Genomic DNA, 21,907 nt, shown 5'->3' with positions numbered 1-21,907 from the left:
GCACAAAAGAACATACTTTAAAGAACTTGAACTTTTCTGTTTTGCAAATCCATTTTTTGATTGATCTTAGGAAATATTCTAATATTTTGAAATACTGGATTTTGGACTTTCATGAGCTGTACGCTCTAATCATCAAAATTTAAAAAAAAAACTTTTGAAATGTTTTACTTTACATGTAGGGAATCTAGAATATATGAAAGTTTCATTTTTAAAAATAATTTATAATAAAAAAATGAACTTTTTGATGATATTCTAATTATATGACCAGCACCTGTACAGCACTGTGAGGGTTCTAGTCCTCACTCTCTCTGCCACTCTTCTTTCCCCACCAATGTGTCTTCCTTGATCCATCATTCTGAAGCCATCCCGATTTACCAAAATATAACCAGAAAAAATTTTTTTATTATTGGACATTAAAAATAGGCTGAAATTGCAATTAGTTGTGTTTTTAATAATTGGTATTTAATTTTATTGTAAATATTCTGCTAAGATTTTATATTTCAGTATAATTCCTGCAGAATTGCACATTTTTTGCCATCATTGTAATTTGAATGTGCTTTTATCAGTTTTGAAAGCAGTGTGTTAGCATTTGAAAAATGTGCTGCAAATATATAGTGTTTTGTAAATGGTGAAGTATGAATGACAAAAGTGTTCATGGATTTTGGAAAATGTGCTCATTGAATGTATTTTGTGTGAAAGCAATGAAAAATGATTTTTGGTCCGAACAGACTTCTGTTTCGCTGAATGTGTGAAATATTGACCGATGCTTGTTAGCAATTAAAAAAAAAAAAAAAACTGTAAATGGGTAATATCTATTACTGTAACAACACAGACATGAAGTTGGGGGACAGAACTTTTTCTTAAAATATAAAAAAAATATTATTTTTTTAAACATATTAAATTGTAGGCCTTACTTGTTAAATTAAATCTAAATTACAATATAACCATTTTATTTTTTTTAAATGTTATATTTTTGCAATTGCACCCCGGGATTCCTCTTTGAGGTAGGGGGAGACTGGGGAGTGTTGTAACACAGGGTTAGATGTAACACAGTCAGTTTAACAAGTCAGAAAAGAGCTGTGGTGATGTCATGAATATCATACACCCCCTTCGCCTTTTTGAGCTCACAGGAGAAGTGGCATGAGCAACATTGTATATATGACCAAAAAAACTGATATTCAGGAAGGAAAGTAAAAGTTTTTATCAAGATAATTTTTTTAGCCAAGCAATTGTAGTATTATAGATACAGTTATTTGACTTACATAACCTAAAATTGTTTCTCTAGTTTGATGCTTTGCATTCATAACTTCAAACCCACATGCTAAAACAGTTAGCTATGTTATGGCTGTTTGGGGTGGTGAAAGTTCATTAAAAATGTTACAACAAACCATTTATGATGATTCCAATGAGTCCAGTTATCAATCACATACTATGTTGAGGCAAAGTCACGTGAGTTTTTTGTTGTCCATCAAGAGATTTATGTGGTAATTGTGTTTTCATCTTAGTTTATATATGTCTTCTTAAAAGATAAAACATTAACCGCCTCAATTGAGCACTTTTTTTTTTTTTAAGAAATTATGCACATCTTGGCCTTTCTATCCAGCGATTTTTATGTGATATCGCAAAATTTACATAAAATTAAGTGGATGGCAACATAGCTAGTGACTGAACCCTTAGGCTATGTGACAGGAATAGTACACACACAAACATCCAAACCCACATAGCAGTTGTTTTTGTGCTAAATTCCTGTCCTGAAATAAGTACAATGTTTTTGTCACTTTAAATTGCTCACCTTACTAAAAAGTGATTATTATTTGTTCTTCAATAAAGTGAATGCATAAATTAGATAGTGTGAATCTTATTTCAGCAAATCACCTCTCATTTTTGCATCTATCTCCAGCTAGCGTTACAACTTGGTATGGGGTTGTAACAACGGAACTCCTTGTATTTGACATTAACTCACATAATCTGTGATTGTGTGGTGTACACGTCCAAGTTAGTTTTATTTAACGCGGCTACCGTGTATCAAAGTTTGATAGGTCTAGCACAAAGAACCACTGAGTTACTGATGATCAAACAAAAAGTGTTACTACTAGCCCCGGTCTTCCCTTATGGCGGGAACATGCAGATTTTGACACATTAAATTTCGATTAAATTTAAACTCGATTAAATATGCATTTTTTAAGTAACTTTTAACAGTGCACAAATTGTTTTCACCCTACAGAATATAAATATGTAAACTTTTTTATGGGCGTTTAAAGTTTATTTTAACTATTGCAAATTGGAAGACCGTCATTGGAAGTGCGTCCTAGATGACACTAGATGTCACTGTTGTACACCAAATAAAATTCTCATCCCGACTGTGGCAAATTATGCTATTCGATTATTACATTTTATGGAATTTTATTTTGTTTTCTCTACTTCAGTTTTATTTGTTTGTTTGTTTATCATCCTAATAGATGACATGGCACAATTAAGAGCTAGGCCTATTCTTAGCAACAATGTTCTCTCACTAGTTTGATGCAGTCAGAAAGAAAGAAATATTATTTTTCACTCCTTGCCATTGTAGCTCCTGCCTAATGCAAAATGTAATAATAACAAAAGGATTGTATAATGCCTGATGGAATCTGATAACTGTTAACTTTGTTTGGCTCAAGGTTGATGCATTGTAAACAGCTTGAATGGTTGCTGTGCTTCCCTTTCAGCAGCAAATCTGAAGGCATATTGAAATATGTAGAGGCTATGCCTGCAACCACACACATTGAAAGAGGCAGTGTTCATGATACTTTCTCACAGAGGTGTAAAGTACTTAAGTAAATGTAATTAGTTACTGTACTTAAGTATCTTTTTGGCTACTTTGTAGTTGTACTTAGTATGAAAGATATTGGCAACTTTTACTCTCTACTTGACTACATTTTTGAGCAAGCAAATGTACTTTTTACTCCACTACATTTGTGATGAGTAATGCAGTTACAAATTACATTTTTCATGGCAGCTTACTTTTTCTGCAGCAGTTTATTTCTGCTATAAAGAAGCGATATCGCCATCTAAGGGCATTAAAGGTACTATATCTTGTGCATTTTGTCTTTACTCACCCAAAACTTGTCAACAAGGATATTTTACGTGAATGTGAGTGCATTAGCAGGTAGTTGCTGATCGCAGATGTATTATTTATTAGATTAGGAAATGACTGCAGCTGCTGATGAGGCTCAAACCAGCACGTACAGTAGACTTTGACTATTTAATTTTACTTAACATTGTTTTATTTATCTGCTATATTGACAAGACCGTTTTGAAGGATATTGGTTTACTTATGGCCTTTTTGTGCACTTGAGCTCAACTGAGACTTGAGAGTTTGTAGACGTTTGTGTCGACCTTGATTTATTGCAACACTGAGGTGTTCAGTTTTATTTTGATTTTAGAAAATAAACTTGATTTCTCATCTTACAAATCAATTGTTTCTTATTTTCACTGGTATGTCTCTCAGGACTAGTGCATCTCTGAGCCTACATTCAGCATGAGTAAAATACTTAAAGGAACACTCCACTTTTTTTGAAAATAGGCTCATTTTCCAACTCCTCTAGAGTTAAACAGTTGAGTTTTACCTTTTTTGAATCCATTCAGCCGATCTCCGGGTCTGGCGGTACCACTTTTAACATAGCTTAGCATAGTTCATTGAATCTGATTAGACCGTTAGCATCTCGCTCAAAAATGACCAAAGAGTTTCGATATTTTTCCTATTTAAAACTCGAAACTCTTTGGTCATTTTTGAGCGAGATGCTAACGGTCTAATCAGATTCAATGAACTATGCTAAGCTATGCTAAAAGTGATTCCGCCAGACCCGGAGATCGGCTGAATGGATTCGAAAACGGTACAACTCAACTGTTTATCTCTAGGGGAGTTGGAAAATTAGCCTATTTTCAAAAAAAGTGAAGTGTTCCTTTAAGTGCTGTTAAAATCAGATACTTTAAGACTTTTACTCAAGTCGTATTGAAATTGGTTAATTGTAACTTGTAATTTTCGATGTTAGGTATCAGTACTTTTACTCAAGTATGGTTTTCAGGTACTCTTTTTTTCTCATATACACTCAACACATCTGAGAAAGCAAAAATAAGTAGATTGAAATTTCGTGAATCTTAGTGAAGAGAGAAAAATATGCAGATAGCCATGGTAACCATACAGTGCTTAAAATGCATTACAAAAGCTTTAATGTATAAAATATACCAAATGCTCTTGTTCTTCTTGAATTACGGCTTTATTTCCACACATCATTGCAAAGGGATTGGTGGATTCTTTATTGCAGAGGTAAAATACTGTGATAATGCAACAATGGTGCTGCATACCAACATTTCACACCTGTGCAGAGCAGAGCCATTGGCATTCATTGTGTCTGGATTCAGAATAGAAGTGCAAATGACTGTGAGAATCACTGTTAATAGCTCCACAATTATAAGACTAGTGAGGTTTTCACAGATAAGACCTCAAAGAATGGGCTTCTAGCAGTCGTTGCAGTGTCAGATACGCCTGGTTAAAAGAGGACTGAAACTGATTCTAAGGGGAAAAGATTATATACAGAAAACTGGTTCTTTTAAAATGATCTAGTATGCTTCATCTGACCATCACTTAATTGTCCTGATTAAATCAGCAACGAATTCACTAAAAAATATTTAGGCTTAAATGAAAGACTTGTGTATTTGAAATGCATATAAAATGTCCACCACATTGGGTTACACAATGTCTATGTGGTGTTTTTGATATGCTTTAAGACAAACCATGTGCAAATTCATAACTCAACACCATTATTTTGTCTTTAAAACTGCACTGATCTACAGACAGTTTCAAAAATGCGGTTTGAAATCGCTGGTGTTTCTTACGTCACAAACGTCAACGTCCCGGCAAGCTTTAGCATATCATTAACTATGACCGCTCTGAAACAAGGGAGTCCTGTAACATTAGCAACACATTATTAGCTGTTTGATAACATAGTCAAGCAAAAGGCTAATCATATTAATTACTATTATGACGTTATAAAAAGCGATACCATTGTGCAGCGTTTACCAAGTTGACCAAGTGGATCTCTGAGCTCACGCAAGTAAATGGAGGTGGAGCTAAATAACATATTTATACTAAATGAAGCAAGGGTGTAGAGTTACATTCAAGCTATTTTAAGGCATGTAGACATTTTTTTATTAGGAAAAAAAATGTTTAAATATGTCATTTTGTGATCAAAGATGAGTTTTAAAAGGGATAAAATTATTGACTACAGGGTCTTTAAATTTATATGATGTTTTATTAACAAAATTTGGGAGGAGCAGGTTCAGATAATTAACCTGATTAGCACAGGTGGAGAGCATTCAGTTAATAAACTCTACCATAACAAGAGGTGTAAATACAGCAGACTTACCTCTGTTCACCTGAGAGTTTATTAGCATCCCTCCTCAACCCCATCTCCTCACTTCGAGTTCTATCTATTTTTACCACACCGGGGGGAGTACTCGGAGCCCTCCCCCCGGACAGCACGCCAAATACGCATAACTTTTATTCTTGAATTATATGTACATGTGAAGTCGTGAATCAGTTAAAAAGTATAAAAGTAGTTAAAATGTGGCTGTTGAACAAGCGATATTAAAATGTATGAGATTGGATTTTTTGATGATAAATAAATCTGGTTATTGTGCATTATTATTTTGTTTTCGTGCACAAAAAGTATTCTCGTTAAAACACATTCTGTTTATTATTACTATTACAGAAATCTTATATGTTTCTTCTTACCTGTTTCATTTATGTACGACTGACAAATATCCATTACATTATGTTTAATAGTTTGTTTATGTTAAAACTGGAAATGGATGGAAATCAAAGATTAGTTCACTTTAAAATGAAAATGACCCCAAGCTTTACTCACCCTCAAGCCATCCTAGGTGTATATGACTTTCTTCTTTCTGATGAACGCAATCGGAGTTATATTAATAAATATCCTGACGCATCCAAGCTTTATAATGGGAGTGAGCGGGATCAATGAATATAAGCTGAAGAAAGTCGCGTCACTTACGCTTTTTTCGTAAGTTGAATACGGAAGGTGGTCTGGCGGAAGCTAGATATTTTACTTTATAACTTGTTAAATATGGATATTTTTCTTACACAAATGCATCACTTTGCTTCAGAAGGCCTTTATTAACCCTCCGGAGCCGTGTGGAGAACATTTATAATAGATGGATGCACTTTCGTTCATTTTCAAGTGAACTAATCCTTTAATATGCAATTCAAATACATAAATCTTACATTTTGGCCTTTTTTGAGTGCAGAAAGTGTAACACCTCTCGCAGTTCAAAATGCTTACATTACGTCCTACGCCTTCCGTATTCAACTTACGAAAAAAGCATAACTGACGCGACTTTCTTCAGCTTCATACTTGTTGGTCCCGTTCACTGCCATTATATGCGTCAGGATATTTATTAATATATCTCCGATTGTGTTCATCAAAAAGAAGAAAATCATATACACCTAGGATGGCTTGAGGGTGAGTAAAGCTTGGGTAATTTTCATTTTAAAGTGAACTAATCCTTTAATTTCCATCCATTTGGATTACAGAGTTTTAACATAAGCAAACTATTAAACATAGAGACTGTCCTCCTCCGAAAAACGACCCCATAGGTCAAGAAGAAACAAATAAGATTTCTGTAATAGTAATAATAAACAGAATGTGTTTTAATAAGAATACGTTTTGTGTGCAAAAACAAAACAAAAATAACTCTTCTATGTCCGAACGCCGGCTCCTTATTGGCCGGCTCCTCCGTCAGCATCATATGCATGCGTCATGCTGCTCACTTGTTACACCATTGGCCAATACCGAGTCGGCGTTCTGACGTAGAACCTGGAAGCGCTGGACGTAAACAGCATAGCAGAAAGACAGGGGAGAGAAGATATTAAGAATAAAGTTGTTACTTTTGTTTTGTTTTTGCGCACAAAAGGTATTCTCATCACTTCATAACATTGGGAGATATTTTAATGGGAGATAATTTTATGGGAGATAAAAAACCTCTCAGATTTCATAAAAAATATCTTAATTTGTGTTCTGAAGATGAATGAAGGTCTTACGGGTGTGGAACGACATGAGGGTGAGTAATTAATGACATAAATTTCATTTTTGGGTGAACTAACCCTTTAATAGAGAATGGGAACTAGGAATATGATTACATACATTTTCAAAAATGTAATTTAATTTTTATTACATTAAAACAATGCACATGCATGCTAAAACATTGCAATGAAACTGAAAAAATATATATAATCCAATGAAACATCCTCCCCACCTAAACCCAGCCATCAAACATTGCCTGTAAAAGTGTGTGCTTTCCTTCAGCACTATTGCCAAGAACAGCCAGCTATTAGGAAAAGGAAAGAGTGTGTGCGCGAGAGCTTCCATAGCAACTGTTTCCCCTGCTGGCCAAGTTGCCTTGTGACGCTGAGTCAGACTGGGTTAGTGTTGTCTGTGCTCACTTCTGTGGGACATGAGTGACAGGCCAGGCATGTGCTTTCCCATTTGTCATGCTGTTTTAAGAGATGTTGTTGTATGTAGCACAACATAGTCAAATAACTACCTGACAAATATTCAAATGTAGGCCTATTCTTTTAAAAGTAAGCCTCTGGAAGTGATATTTTGTTAACTAATAATTAAATTAGGCTACCTTTAGGATGTTGGGTATATTTAAACATGATGGATATGTATATAAAATAATGTTAAAAATCTATTGAATAAAGGAATAATTATCTGCATCTTTCCAAAAACGTTGCCTGGTGGGAAGAAAAACTATAAAAAAAAAAATAAAATAAAAAAAAACATGGCATGTAGCTGTGTAAATCAGGATAATGTACAGTCAACCATTTTTTGAAAAATAAAACAAGCAGTGTGATCAGAATCCAGCATTATCACTTGCTTACTAGATTTAAAGATTTTTTTTCAGCGTTCGCCTTTGCTAGAACCTTATAAGGATGCACTTAATATGTGTCCACAAACTTATTTAAATTTCAATGTAGCTATATTTTGTAGTCAGTCAAAATAATTAGTCACAGAACAGGTTTCCCATTTTAGCAGGTTTCGGGGGGAAGGGAGTCAGATGAAACTGCACATGCGCAGAGAGGATTACATTCACGGGAGATGAAAGCTATTGATTACATGGATTTCTCGTGCTCCTAATAAACTTTTTGCTCTGCGTTTACCTAAGTTAACTCCAGTATTCAGAGCATTTGGAAGGAATCGGATTACATTTTCCAAGAAGATAATCTCGGTGAAAAATAAGGTTTAATTTTTGCGATGGCGCGATGGTTTGCCCGACACGTGATCTGCTCCATCCAATCATGGCGCAGCAACGATAGCAATATCTTCTTTGTTCTGGATTTATCATCGTAGCTGACTAATTACGCGTTTACATTTAATGGATTTTTAAATATCGAGTATTTAATCGCTAGGGAATGCTCTCTGTATGCAGTGTATTTTAAAAAAGAAGACGTGTTTTATGGAATCCCTGCTTAAAAGCAGTTTTAAGCCGCGCGATCAGTTGTGTGGGTGATCACATGACTCTCCCTGCCCCCACTTCGATCCAATGAATGGGGAAGAAGAAGTCGGACATGTTTGAGGGAAATGTGTTGAATAAAGAAACGTGGCTGAAGACAAGAAGAAAATCAGGATTTTTACCAACAATGAGGAATTCGACATATTTTGTTTTTCCTTTTTATTTTCAATTCTCTTAATCTGGATAGAGGTATATGTTAAAGAGAATTTGATTTATTTGAAAATAATGTTGTAAAACATTAATCATTTAAATTAATCGTTTTAATTTAAATAATTCATAGATGACTTATAATTTGACCGGTTTAGTGTTGTACTTTTTGTTTCCCACTATCTATGACATTGTTTCAAATCTGTAACCTTGGTAGTGGGGGATGGGCGGCAGTATATTTTTCTAAAAATCTGTTCTCATAAACGGTTTTAATTTGAGGATCGTTTTAAAATACAGCTTACCAGATCATTTACTTTAAGGCGTCTAACAATTGTTAATGGCTTCTGGAAAGAGAATCTTTCAATTGGTGTATTTAATTGGTGTATCTAAAAGGTAGCTCGGCTGATTAAAAAAGATCGACAATATTGTTAAACAATGATGTCCTTTGATCCAAACGGCTAGAAAATTACAGGGGAATCAAACGTATTTTAAGTTTTATAGATGATTTTGGCTGTGGTAGGCGTAGAGCTCGACGTCGGCCTAAACGCAGTAGTTCTTTTTATAGGCTATTTGTGTAAATTTTCGACGTAATTCAAATATTTAAGTTATTTCTGGCTACTTTAGTGTGTTTTGTATATATTTTTGGTCCTTTAATCGTGTTTAACCACTGCGTGTCATCGTTCGAAGGACTAAAGTTGCTGCGTCATTTCATGGAGGACACTCCTTGTAGGCCATGTTGAATCGACACAGAGAAGGACATAGCCTTTTGTCAGTTTTAGTTTGACATTTTTTACATTGCGTTAATGGGACGATTATACAAATATTTTATACAATATTGTGTTTGGCTTTTAGGTTTCTGTTTTTTTTTTTTCGTTTTTTTTTAGGAACGTATTACTATCACGTGGTTGTTTTTAGACGTTTGAGTTTAAGTATTTTGTGGGTTTTTTCTTCTTACAGGCAGTAGATGAGGAACAGACTGTAAGGCGAGGTGATCTTTACGTGTGTGTGCCGCATTTGTCTGTTACGCGTGACTAATCGGGTGAGCCAATGGCGTGTTTCCAACCTGCCCTGGGTGAACGCGCCTTAGTTTTGGGGAACCAATCAGCGAAGTCTTTTGACGTAACACTCAACTTTTGAGAAACGCAATATTTCTGGAAATGTTAACGCAGCCATAAGTGTTGTAAACTGTTCGCGAAAATGTTTCACTGTATGTTGGTTGTAGTGGCGGTATTGCCTAGACAATGTTTTTTTGCGAAATAATATGGTTTAAATTCGCAAATCGTGCTCCGGGGGATGTGCGGGCGTGGCCTATTTGACGGACAGATCGAATGGCCTATAGAATACGCGTAGGTGTGTACGAATGTCGTGACATCAGCCAATGGAGCCGTCGATGGGTTTATAAAAAGTCGGGCGGAGCCTCAACTTCGCCATTTCATTGTAGCGCTGAGCTGGAGGATAGAGGAAGTCAGAAAAACAAGGCCGCGAAACTCGGATACTCGAACGAAACCGGTTTAAAAACAGAATCCGGATCCATCCCGATGGAGACGGCCATTAGCCCGCCCTTTGACAGGTACCGGTTGGAGTAAATGACATTGCACTTGTTCTGTGAACGAAAATGTTGTTTGGAATATTGTCATAATTCGGCATCTTTCGGAATTAATTTATTTTAATCACTTTCGTCCTGTCGCAGTAACTTCAAGTGAAATACCGGAATAATAAGACTGCATTGACTTTCACTTTCTAATGGCAGTGGTGTTGAAACGACTCTATTTTTTTACAACGCCAGTTCGCCGCTAGTCTTCAAGTTTTAAAGTCTGATTTTTAACGAGCAGCTGCCCGCCTTTAGTGCGCAGGCGCGTTTTCGCTCCCTGAACTGGGTAGTTTATTGACAAATTTGTCGGTGTTTAGACTGCCAAAATTGAGTGATTTTTATATTTGAGACAGTTTGAATTGCATAAATGATTGTATGCTGTTAAACATGCAGTGCTAGGATGCGAACGTGAAATTAGCAGGGTAAGCTAATGCTATCAGCTAACGTTACCAGTATCCTTTTATTGGTCATACAGGTTGCGGACACGCTACTAAAATGTGTTATAAATTTGTTTTGGATGATTATTAAGACTCGGAAGTGTGTGCTGAATTTTAGATTTACTGAATATAGCATGTTGCACCGATCATTTCTTCCGCGAGTGTGTTACAGTGACCATGTGGTGGTGAATTTGATCGGTAGATTGCACACAATACTGTCTGGCGTAATGGAAAGGCATGTTATGATCGATAATGTGTTTCAATTGGGTATATTTATATTTCTGTATCATATGGAGATCTGGGTCACAAGACAGCGCCTTGACTCGGAAAACTAATATTTATTTATCAGGTGTTTGTAAGTTGTTTTGCCTCATATTAATTTGAAGCTTACTTTGAGGCTCGTATGTTAACAAATTTTCTTTCTTTCTTTTTTTCACGGTTCAGTCATTCTGAAACTCATCTTAAGTTGCGTTTCCGCCTCACACCACGTGGACTTTTGTCAACATTTAACACGCGTGGGGGGGGCCGCGGCTCTGTGCGCGAGCCTATTTGATAATCTCGCGGCTTTTTTTGGCGGCTAGTGTCATTGATTTGTGAAATCTAATGGCACAGCACTGAATAATTTGTGGAGTTGTTTCGCTTTTGGTTGCTTAGCAACGCGAGTATTTAAACGAGCCGCATGAAGCCCGCCGCCTGCCCCCTCCCAACCAGCATGCAGTATATGAGACAGATAATAATAAATACATAAATAATTAGACGTATTATTTGTTTTTATTGTTTTTCCAAACATTGTTTGTAATCAACATTTTACTTGGACTGAAAATAAAACGTTTTCAATGTCAACTGTTTGTGATTTTTGTATCATTCAGCAATGTTTATATTGTACATTCAAACCTTAAATTATCCAACTTAAAACATTAAACAACTTTATCAGCTTGACTAAATATTTATAAAGTTGTAAATGTATTGAAATATTGTGATGCATTTATCCCAAGTTATTTGTTTAGAAGCAGCATGTCTGCATTCTGTTTTCTTCAGTTTGTTAAATTACTCTGAGTCCATACTGGGGCAAGTATGCAAACCTTCACTTACAGAACCTGGCTGGAAGGCATTGAGAGCAACGTTCTGCAGAAAGAGTAAACACCTATCTTAACTGTTTTGTAGTCTGTAGATTTGTTTCATATATTAAAATCACGTAACGACTGCAATGTTTTTACAAATATTGCATCATGTGTTATCTGAGCAGTCCCAATAAATGAATCCCAAGAGGGTGCACATGTAAAAACTTGTGATGCAAGTATTGGGTGCTGTCAACTTGATCATTTTAAAGCGTTTAACAGGCCTCAGAAGGTAAGTCTTGGAGGAAATTAGATTCTTTATACTGTCAGGTTATATAAAGCACATGTATTTTTTAAAATTAGTGAGGGTAGTGCAGTTTTACATAAGCAATTTGAAGGCATTTAAATGCCCTTTAGGAATACATTCCTGTATACATGAGCTCATGATAACTCATTTGTTTTTTTTTAAAACTCAACAATTGTAATGACAGCATAGATTTATAGAAACCGTTTTATTAGTGATAAAGTCTATAATGGTGTCAGAGGTATTAAATATACATAAAATAAAGTTTAAATGTGTTAATATAGTCGTGGGCAGATTTTCCACACTCTTTGAAGAAGCAGAGAATTGTTATAATTACTTGCTCTTTAATAATAAAACATTTGCTTAGGTTGAATCATTAGTAATATAAGGCCAACGGGAAGAATTGATTTGTGCTTCAAAATATTTGTTTTGAAAGCTGCACACACATTGGCTAATTCTTAAGATGAACACAAACATGACCCGATCTGGGTTAAGTCTGTTTAAGGTCACGCCCCCAGTTTCCAGTTGGACTCTGGCGTATGGTTTCGGAATGAGTCGTAGCATAACTCGCACATGACTGGACAGATAAACTGCTGGAGGGGCAGTTGTGTTTTTGTGCTCGGTGCCTATAAGAGAAACGGACAATTAGTCAGAGTTTGAGTCATGGCGAGTGTATTGTGATTATGTTGACGCGTCGTATTTAATTTCATTAAATCACAAAGTTGTTCGTCTTTCTGTCTCTACAGTTATAATTTGTCTGGGTATAAAACGATAATCCAATATTTGATATTATATTGCCCGGTTTCACAGACAAGGCTTAAGCCTAAAATGCATGTTTGAGCTCTTAACTGAAAGCAACTTGCACTAACATGTCTTAAAATATGTCAGTGCCATTGTTTTGTCTCAAGATGCACATCAGTAATGTTTTTTTTTTTCTTTCTAAGTCATGTTTATGAAAGCTACATAAATACCCTAATTTAACTAAGGCCTACTTTTGGTTTAATCTAAGCCCTGTCTGTGAAACCAAGCCAAAATGTTCTCATCTGGCTCTTCTCTACATGACCCCCTCATCTCCTTGTTCTCCACAGCTCTTTGGGCGGGGGCGACGGCATGCAGGGGCTCACGATGATGGAGCAGACCATCTCCGGACCCGGCAAGCGCATCCGCAAGCCGTCGCTGCTGTACGAAGGTTTTGAAGGACCTGCTCTGCCCCAGGTTCCCCAATCCGGACCCCCTCAACCCCCTGTACGGGACCCCACTCGACAGGGCCGCATGACCAACCAACTGCAGTTTCTCCAGAAGGCTTTACAGAAGACGCTGTGGAGGCATCACTTCGCCTGGCCTTTCCATGAGCCGGTGGACGCTGCCAAGCTCAACCTCCCTGTAAGTTTGTTCTTGTTCCAGATTGGACTGATTGGGGGACGTTTCTCAGACCATAAGTCTTGTTATTAAATATTTAACAAGATGGCATGTTATACCAGAAGTAATAAGTCTAAACACAAGAGTTTGCTCATCTCTTCTCTCACGCAGGATTATTATAACATCATTAAGCAGCCCATGGATATGGGGACCATCAAGAAAAGACTGGAGAACAATTATTACCGCAGTGCCAGCGAGTGCATGCAGGATTTCAACACCATGTTCACCAACTGCTACATCTACAACAAGGTCAGTCAGTCAGCCTTCTATTAGTGCTCATTCTTGTTTTTTTCAGTTATTTTGTTGTTCCATCAAGTGGATCAGGTCTTCAACCCAGCCTGTTACAATTACATGCATCAGTAGTATCATCTAGAGACTGTCATGTGATCTAAAAGTCATCTGTTTATTATAGCCAACAGATGACATTGTCCTGATGGCCCAGTCTCTGGAGAAGGCTTTCCTGCAGAAGGTTGCACAGATGCCCCAAGAGGAAGAAGAGATTCCCGCACCTGTCCCTAGGGGCAAACCGGGCAAACTTAAAAAAGGCCACAAATCAAGTAAGAAAAAATAGATGACCCTGATTAAACTGAGTTGACAGGATTTCATGGTCAAATCTTTATATTTACCTGGATATTTATGCACAATATTTAAAATATAAAACTATATATTACTAATAAAAAATATACTTTTATAATAACTTATATATTATTATATTTTTTATAATCGTAATATATATTATTAATATTTTATATATATAAATTGCTATATTTATTTAAAGTGTGGGTATGTGTGTGTGTATATATATATATATATATTATAGTGCTGTCAATTGATTTAAAAAAATTAACTAAATAATCACACTTTTTTTTCTGTAATTAATCGCGATTAAAACATTGGAGGTTTTAATATTTTATATTGTGGTAATTTTACCGTTACTCTCCAAATTAATGTAGAAACAACTTAAAGACAGTATATTTTAAATATTTGTTTAATGGCATCTTTTTATGAATGAAGGCCAGTATCACTGATACTAATACTGGTTCTGACGTCTCTACGAAATTGATGTTTTTTTTTTTACGTTATAGATATTTTTTTTTAACATTGCAGCTATCAATTTTAAGGTTTATTAGGCTTTAAAAAAAAAATTTTAATTTAAGTGAACTTAAAACAATCTTCATATAAACCTATTATAATAAATATCATATAATGTAATGCTAGCAACTAATAATGAAATAAATATTATACAATAAATTTTATATATTGGTGTGTTTCTAGTGATACTCATTTCAACAATATTTCATCAACTAGAAACTGCTCTTATTAAATTATTTTTAAAAATCCTTATTGATTAATTCCAGACGATTTGTGTTAAATTCAATTGGTGCTGCTGTTTATTGGCTGTTTGTCTGCCTTTGTGCTTATGCATTTCTTTTTTCTGTCTCACTTTTAGTTTCAGGTGGATTCACGACAGCTCATCAGGTCCCTGCTATATCTTCTGTATCCCAGTCGGCCTACTCCCCTCCCACTCCAGACACCCCAGACTCGGTCCTGTCCACCCCACCGCAGATGCTTATAACTAAGACTTTGCCTCCCACTTCACATAGCACCACTGCACTGCTGGGCCTGCCACCTACCCAACCTACTGCAAAGGCAAGACCTCTTATTTATAAAAAAAAAATCCATTTATAGTTTTCAGATGCAGCATAAGCTAGTTGAAATGCTTTTTTGCATTTTAGATGCAATTTAGCTAATTTTTCTTTCTCTATCTTTTCAATAGAAAAAGGGCGTCAAGCGTAAGGCAGACACGACCACCCCCACCACCACGGGCATGCCCCTCACTATGGGTGTAGGTAGCATGGGTCTCGGCTTGGGCGGCGGTGACTCCCCGCTCACCATCTCTGCTTATAGTGCAGACCCCAAACAGAGCCTATCCCTTGGCCTGAACCTAGGTCTTGGTGGAGGCCTGGTTGGAGACAAAGTTCCGGCGAGACGAGGTGGCAGTGGCAGGCCCATCAAGCCACCACGGAAAGACTTGCCAGACTCCCAGAACCAACATCAGCCAGTGCGGCGTGGGAGGCTGAGCCAGCAGCTACGATACTGCAGCACTATTCTCAAGGAGCTGCTGTCGAAGAAGCACACAGCCTACGCCTGGCCCTTCTACAAGCCGGTGGATGTTTCCTTACTGGGACTGCATGACTATCACGATATTATCAAGTGTCCCATGGATCTAAGCACTATAAAGGTGCGCGTCGAAGAGTTTTAGATACATAACCATTTAAAAATGCCACCATGTGCACAATCAGATGTTCATGTATTTCTCGATCTTGCAGAGGAAAATGGATCATCGGGAGTACCGGGATGCATTGCAGTTTGCAGCTGACATCAGGCTAATGTTTTCAAACTGTTACAAGTACAATCCTCCAGATCACGATGTGGTGTCCATGGCCCGAAAATTACAGGTACGGACACTTCACGATCATGATTATTTTGCTCAAAAATTATAATTGTGATTATTTATTACAATTTTTCTAATTTCAGAAATTTCTTTTTACATTTAATCTGAATTTTTGCACTTTTATCCAAACACAGATCAAGTCCCCTCTACATTATTAAGACTGATAAAACATTAAAGGGATAGTTCACCCAAAAATGAAAATTATCCCATGATTTACTCACCCTCAAACCATCCTTGGTGTATATGACTATCTTCTTTCAGTCAAACACAATCGGAGATATATTTAAAAAATATCCAGGCTCTACCAAGCTTTATAATGGTAGTGAATGGGGGGCAAGATTTTGAAGCCCAAAAGAGTGCATCCGTCCATCATAAAAATAATCCATACGGCTCCAGTGGGTTAATAAAGGCCTTCTGAAGTGAAGTGATGGGTTTTTGTAAGAAAAGAGCAAAGCCAAAATTGTGATCATGATTTAAGTACGATTAATCATCCAGGCCTACTTTTTCTTCCTTTTCTTTTGCACCAAAAGTAAGCATGTCAAAAGTTGGATATTAAAATTTTCATCTCTCTATTTCAGGATGTATTTGAGTTCCGCTTCGCCAAGATGCCTGACGAGCCCCTGGACTCCCTCCCACCTGCGTCCCTGGGCGGCGGCCTGGGCGGTCACTCCTCCTCTTCCTCCTCCTCTTCCTCCTCGTCGTCAGAGAGTGACGTGAGCAGCGAGAGTGAGAGCGAGAGCAGCCCGAGCTCCGACAGTGAGGAGGAGAGAGCGCATCGCCTGGCCCAGCTTCAGGAACAGGTGTGTACACAGGTAGCGACTGAACTTTTCCAACAAAGTTCGCTAAAACCGGCACTGACAGATTTGACGTATTTGTACGTTTAATGAGAGCTGCAGTGGCCGTGGGTTTAGAAACACAGTGACACTCATTCACTCGCTTGTCTGCAGTTGAGGGCGGTGCACGAGCAGCTGGCTGCGCTGTCCTCTACGCCCATCGTCAAGCCCAAGAAGAAGAAAGAAAAGAAAGACAAGAAGAAAAAGAAGAAGCCGGAAAAACACAAGCGGAGCAGGAGCATAATGGAGGATGAGGTTGTCATTCGGCCGCCGAAAACGCCAAAACTCTCCAAGACACCAAAGAGCAGGAGCAACAGCAAAGCGGCGACTTCCACTCAGGGCAAGAAGGGCTCCAGTAAGAAGAGCAACAAGAGCAAGTACGTCTCCACTTACTAATTTACACAGCTAATTCATAAATCATCAACAAAAATAAACGTATCTTACTCCTTCTCATGTTTCCCTTAGATCCTCAAAGAAATCTCAAGCCGCATCGTTTAACTCCATACCCATGAGCCACGGTGGTCTTACGCCACACTACGACTCAGAGGAAGAGGAGGAGACCAGCCCCATGAGCTACGACGAGAAGCGGCAGCTCAGCCTGGACATCAACAGGCTGCCGGGTGAGAAACTGGGCCGCGTGGTCCACATCATCCAATCACGAGAGCCCTCGCTGCGTGACACCAACCCAGAGGAGATCGAGATTGACTTCGAGACGCTCAAACCGTCCACGCTGCGGGAACTAGAGCGATATGTCATGATGTGTTTACGAAAGAAACCACGGAAACCTTATGGTAAGAGCACATTTAATTTAAATATGATTTATATAGTGTAGCTGATTTGTAAAAAAAACAAGATATGAGCTTCCCATGAAAAAGGAATGTTTGTTCTTGGGCAGCTAATGGGAATCTGAAGCTAGACTTTAACCCATAATGCTTTGTTTAGCCCCACCTTTCCTGGTTTTGTTCAGCACACTCCTCAGGTCGACAGTCATATGCTCTTTACACTTCTGTGAACAAACACAATGCTGTTCTTTCATTCCTCCACTAATGTAGAGTCATCTCCCATGTGACTTGTGTGTTAACATAGGTACAATGTTGAATAATTACATGGCAAGATGAAAAAAAGAAACGAAAAATACACTGCCGTTCAAATGTTTTTGAAAGAAGTCTCTTCTGCTCACCAAGGATGCATTTATTTGATCAAAATTCAGTAAAAACAGTCAAATTGTGAAATATTATTACAATTTAGGAGAACTTTTTTTTTTTTTTTTTTTTGAATATATTTCAAGATGTAATTTATTTCTGTGATGCAAAGCTGAATTTTCAGCATCATTACTCCAGTCTTCAGTGTCTTCAGAAATCATTTTAATTTGCTGATTTGCTGCTCAAGAAACATTTCTTATTATTTTCAATGTTGAAAATAGTTGGGCTGCTTAATATTTTTGTGAAAACTCATTTTTTTCAGGATGCTTTGAATAGAAAATTCAAAAGAACAGCAATTATTTGAAAGAAATCTTATAAATGTCTCTTAAAATTTAAAGACTATCATAAATGTCTTTACTGTAACTTTTGAAAAATGTAATGTGTCCTTGTGGAATATTAAATATTAACTGTCCAAAAAAACAAAAAAAACAATCTGTAGTGTATATATTATATTGGCTCTGCTCTCTAGATAGGAGTATATGCAGCCTTTTTATGTTTTATTTTTTAATTTATATTTTACGTAACTTAATGCTAGCAAATGAGACATGAATGAGACAGAATTGGGGAAGTTATGCATTTGACAGATGCTTTTATTCAAAGTGTATTCATTGTATCCAAGCTATACATTTGATCAGTTCATGCATTATCTGGGAATCAATCAAACCTATGATCTTACTGTTGTTAGTATTATAATGTACTGTTTGAGCAAATAAAAATTATTGATAGTCAGATTTTGTTCACTAGGGTGAACTAACATTTGTGTGAACAAAATCACACAGGTGGGTACTACTGATACTGATTCTCTCAAAAAGACTGCCAAATTAGTGGTTTAGATGATACACCTTGGTGTATGACTTATAAATATTTACCTGAATACTGGAAAAGTTTGAAGTTTAAATGCTTTCCCTACTCTTATTTACATTCATTGTATCTTTGATTTAACATTTAAGCCAATGGTACAGGTAGAGACACCCTTGACTAATTATTTCTAGATAAAACACTATAAATTACTTAATATTCTACAATATTATTGATTTGATTGCACATTTACACTATCAGATGAGAACTGAACTGAGCTGGATGATAATGACATCACTGTTTTTTCCAGAGCTGCTTTATAGATTAATTGAACTCATTCCATAATTGATGATCTTTAGTTACACAGTTATTGAACTAAACTAAATCAACACTGAACTAATTTCAACTGAATGACACTATTGTCTTTCTAGAGCTGCTTCAGCAGAATTGAACTCTGTTTGATCATTGTTTACCACTGTAAAACTGCTTTGAAACAAATTTGTATTGTATGAAGTGCTATATAAATAAGTTACTTGACTTGACTTAAAGACTTTAGAAGTTGCATGGGAAATTTGACCAAATGTGTGTTTTCCAGTGGCAGTCAAAGGTGCTGCGGGTAAATCTCGTGAGGAGTTGGCTCTGGAGAAGAAGAGAGAGCTGGAGAGAAGACTGCAGGACGTCAGCGGCCAGCTCAACTCCGGCAAGAAACCACAGAAAACCAAAGGTAGGGACTCTGAGGTGTTCACAGATGATCAATCAGAATCAGGTTAATCAAGACATATTAAATGAACATCTCTCTCTTGCTCTTTCAGTGGAGAAGCCCACTGCGGTGGAACCCAATGCCATGGCGTCTCGTCTCAGCGCCAGCAGTTCCAGCTCAGACTCCTCCTCCTCGTCATCCTCTTCCTCATCCTCTGACACCAGTGACTCAGACTCAGGCTGAACCAATCAAAAGGAACAGACAATAATTAAAACACGCACTCCATCCTAGAATAGAAAAGAGCTCCTGCTCTAAATAACTAGTGAAACAGAGAGAAATATAAATAAGGAAAAGCAGGCTTTCTCTTTAGATGTATAGAAGCAGTGTGAGGTCAAAGAGAATTCTGGGAAATGTTGGACGGAGAAGGAACTGATGGAAAAGCAGACCGGGGCATCCTTGTCTAATTTGGGACTCATTTCCGTTAGACCATCCTTCTTTACCTTGTGTATATATATGTACAAAGATATATAAATATCTATTTTTCTTTTATAAAGAAGAATTTTAAGCAATTCCCTGGTAGGGAAGAAAACAAAAATCTGACTTTTTCTTTTGTGAATCTTTTGTGTTGCTTTTTATTTTTCTCTCCCTCTTTTCGTTTGACCTATTAGTTGTTTGTCCTAAAGAAAACAAAAGGCTTGGAGTGGAAACTACTGTCACTTTTGTTTGCATGAGCAAGTGTGTGATGTGTACGTGTGCCATTGAATCCAGTGATTTTCCTGCCCACTCCGAGTAATTTACACACTTTGCACATACGTGTACGTGTGGCCGCTTGGTTGTGCATTTGAATGAAAAAACAAAGCTCCACCTATTCAAATGGCATCTGTACACCTTGAAGTTAGGAGAACATGAAATGACATCATCCGTCTCTGTTCGATGGGCGGCCTGTCGGCTTTAGTGGCGTCTTAAAACTTGAATCTGATCACCTCTCCATCCAGCCTGCTTTATTCCCATGGTCAAATGAATGGGTTCAAATCTGCATTAAACATACAGAATCGTGCTCTTAGAATTCAGCTGGGCTACATGAGCATTTGTTTTTCTGGATGCTTAAATTATTTTTCTGTTCTTGTGGTTTCGGTCAGGATTTCAAGAGCAGAACAGAGTCTTAGATGCACTATCAGAAGCTGCTTAATAAGGTGTTGATATGAATACTGTTTTGTAAATCTTGGTTTTTGAGTTTTAGTCTGGTTTTGTTTGTTCTGTTTTAGTGTGTTATTATTTGCCCAGAGAATTGATGCACAATTTATGATTTTTTTTTAACAAAATGACCCTCATATTCAGAAATGAAATGCTTGGAAATATAGTTTCAATATCATAGCACACGCAGTTACACAACAACAAAACAATATGAAATTTGTTTTTTCTTCCAAAATTTGTACATATGTAGGTTTCAAGACCTCGCAGCTTGCATCTGTCATTATGACCTGATTTCTGTTTCCTGTGTTATTTTTTCTTTTTTTTTTTCTTTGTTTACTCCTGTCTTCAGCTCTTCTGTTTAGTATTGTGGCTGGTTTTTTCCACAGCTCATTCTGTTTTTTTAAGAAAACGACAACAACAAAACATAACGAAATGAAACCTCACGCTATAAGCATCATCTCCACAGATGCTTCATGCGACCGTAGTTCTCATCTGAAAAATGTCACATTAATAAAGAGGGTGAGATGTTCTTAAAACAAAATCTTGTGGCTGAGTGTTTCTTCAGGACCATGCTGTTTCATTAGCATATTTCTATATGAACTTCAATGGAATATGTATTGCATCCAGGGATATTATAGTTAACTAAAACCATTTTAAAAAAGTTACTTAATAAAATATAAAGAAACTTAAACTTATTTCATTCAGCTAGTTGCCAAGGTGACATTTCTAATTTTCAACTAACTTAATGTAAGAAAATAACTAAGGTTTCACAGACAGGGCTTAGATTAAGCCAGGATTAGGACATTTAAGTAGCTTTTTAAAATGTTTTTTTTTAGCAAAAAACATTAATGTGTGCATCTTGAGACAAAACAATGGCACTGAAATATTTTAAGACATGTCAGAGAAAGTTTCTTTCAGTTAAAACAGCTCAAACATGCATTTTAATCTGGGACTAGTTTAAGCCTTGTCTGTGAAATCGGGGGAAAAACTATTACAAATAAAATTACCAAAACTTGAAAATTAAAATGGGTATTATAATAAAAACTAATTGAAAATATTAACAAAATGATAGTAGTTTGTTAATGATACTAAAATAAGTTTATTTATTTATATATAACCTAAGCGCCATTAAACTATATGGCCCGGTTTCACAGACAGGGCTTAGCCTAAACCAGGATTAGACCTTAGTTCAATT

The 21,907-nt window shown here is 36.7% G+C and overlaps 1 protein-coding gene across 4 annotated transcripts; it reads left to right on the top strand.

Moving 5' to 3' along the window:
• The first annotated feature begins 8,186 nt into the window (after positions 1–8,186).
• Positions 8,187–21,253, top strand: brd2a (bromodomain containing 2a). Of its 4 annotated transcripts, XM_051871959.1 has the most exons (13): positions 8,190–8,763; positions 9,679–10,291; positions 13,200–13,494; positions 13,642–13,779; positions 13,943–14,087; positions 14,981–15,180; positions 15,308–15,772; positions 15,861–15,989; positions 16,564–16,797; positions 16,933–17,195; positions 17,284–17,609; positions 19,414–19,542; positions 19,631–21,253. In XM_051871959.1, the coding sequence occupies exons 2-13, from the start codon at positions 10,050–10,052 to the stop codon at positions 19,759–19,761; spliced, it is 2,697 nt and encodes an 898-aa protein (XP_051727919.1). In that variant the 5' UTR covers positions 8,190–8,763; positions 9,679–10,049; the 3' UTR covers positions 19,762–21,253. The 4 variants fall into 4 exon arrangements, with proteins under 4 accessions (XP_051727921.1, XP_051727919.1, XP_051727918.1 ...); XM_051871961.1 differs by lacking the exon at positions 9,679–10,291 and having other exon boundaries at positions 8,187–8,763; XM_051871958.1 differs by having other exon boundaries at positions 8,190–10,291.
• Positions 21,254–21,907: the final 654 nt, after the last annotated feature.

Source organism: Ctenopharyngodon idella, chromosome 19 (assembly GCF_019924925.1).
Source record: "Ctenopharyngodon idella isolate HZGC_01 chromosome 19, HZGC01, whole genome shotgun sequence".
NCBI lineage: Eukaryota > Metazoa > Chordata > Actinopteri > Cypriniformes > Xenocyprididae > Ctenopharyngodon > Ctenopharyngodon idella.
Note: the sequence above shows the minus strand (reverse complement) of the source record. Positions and strands in the feature narration are given on the sequence as shown.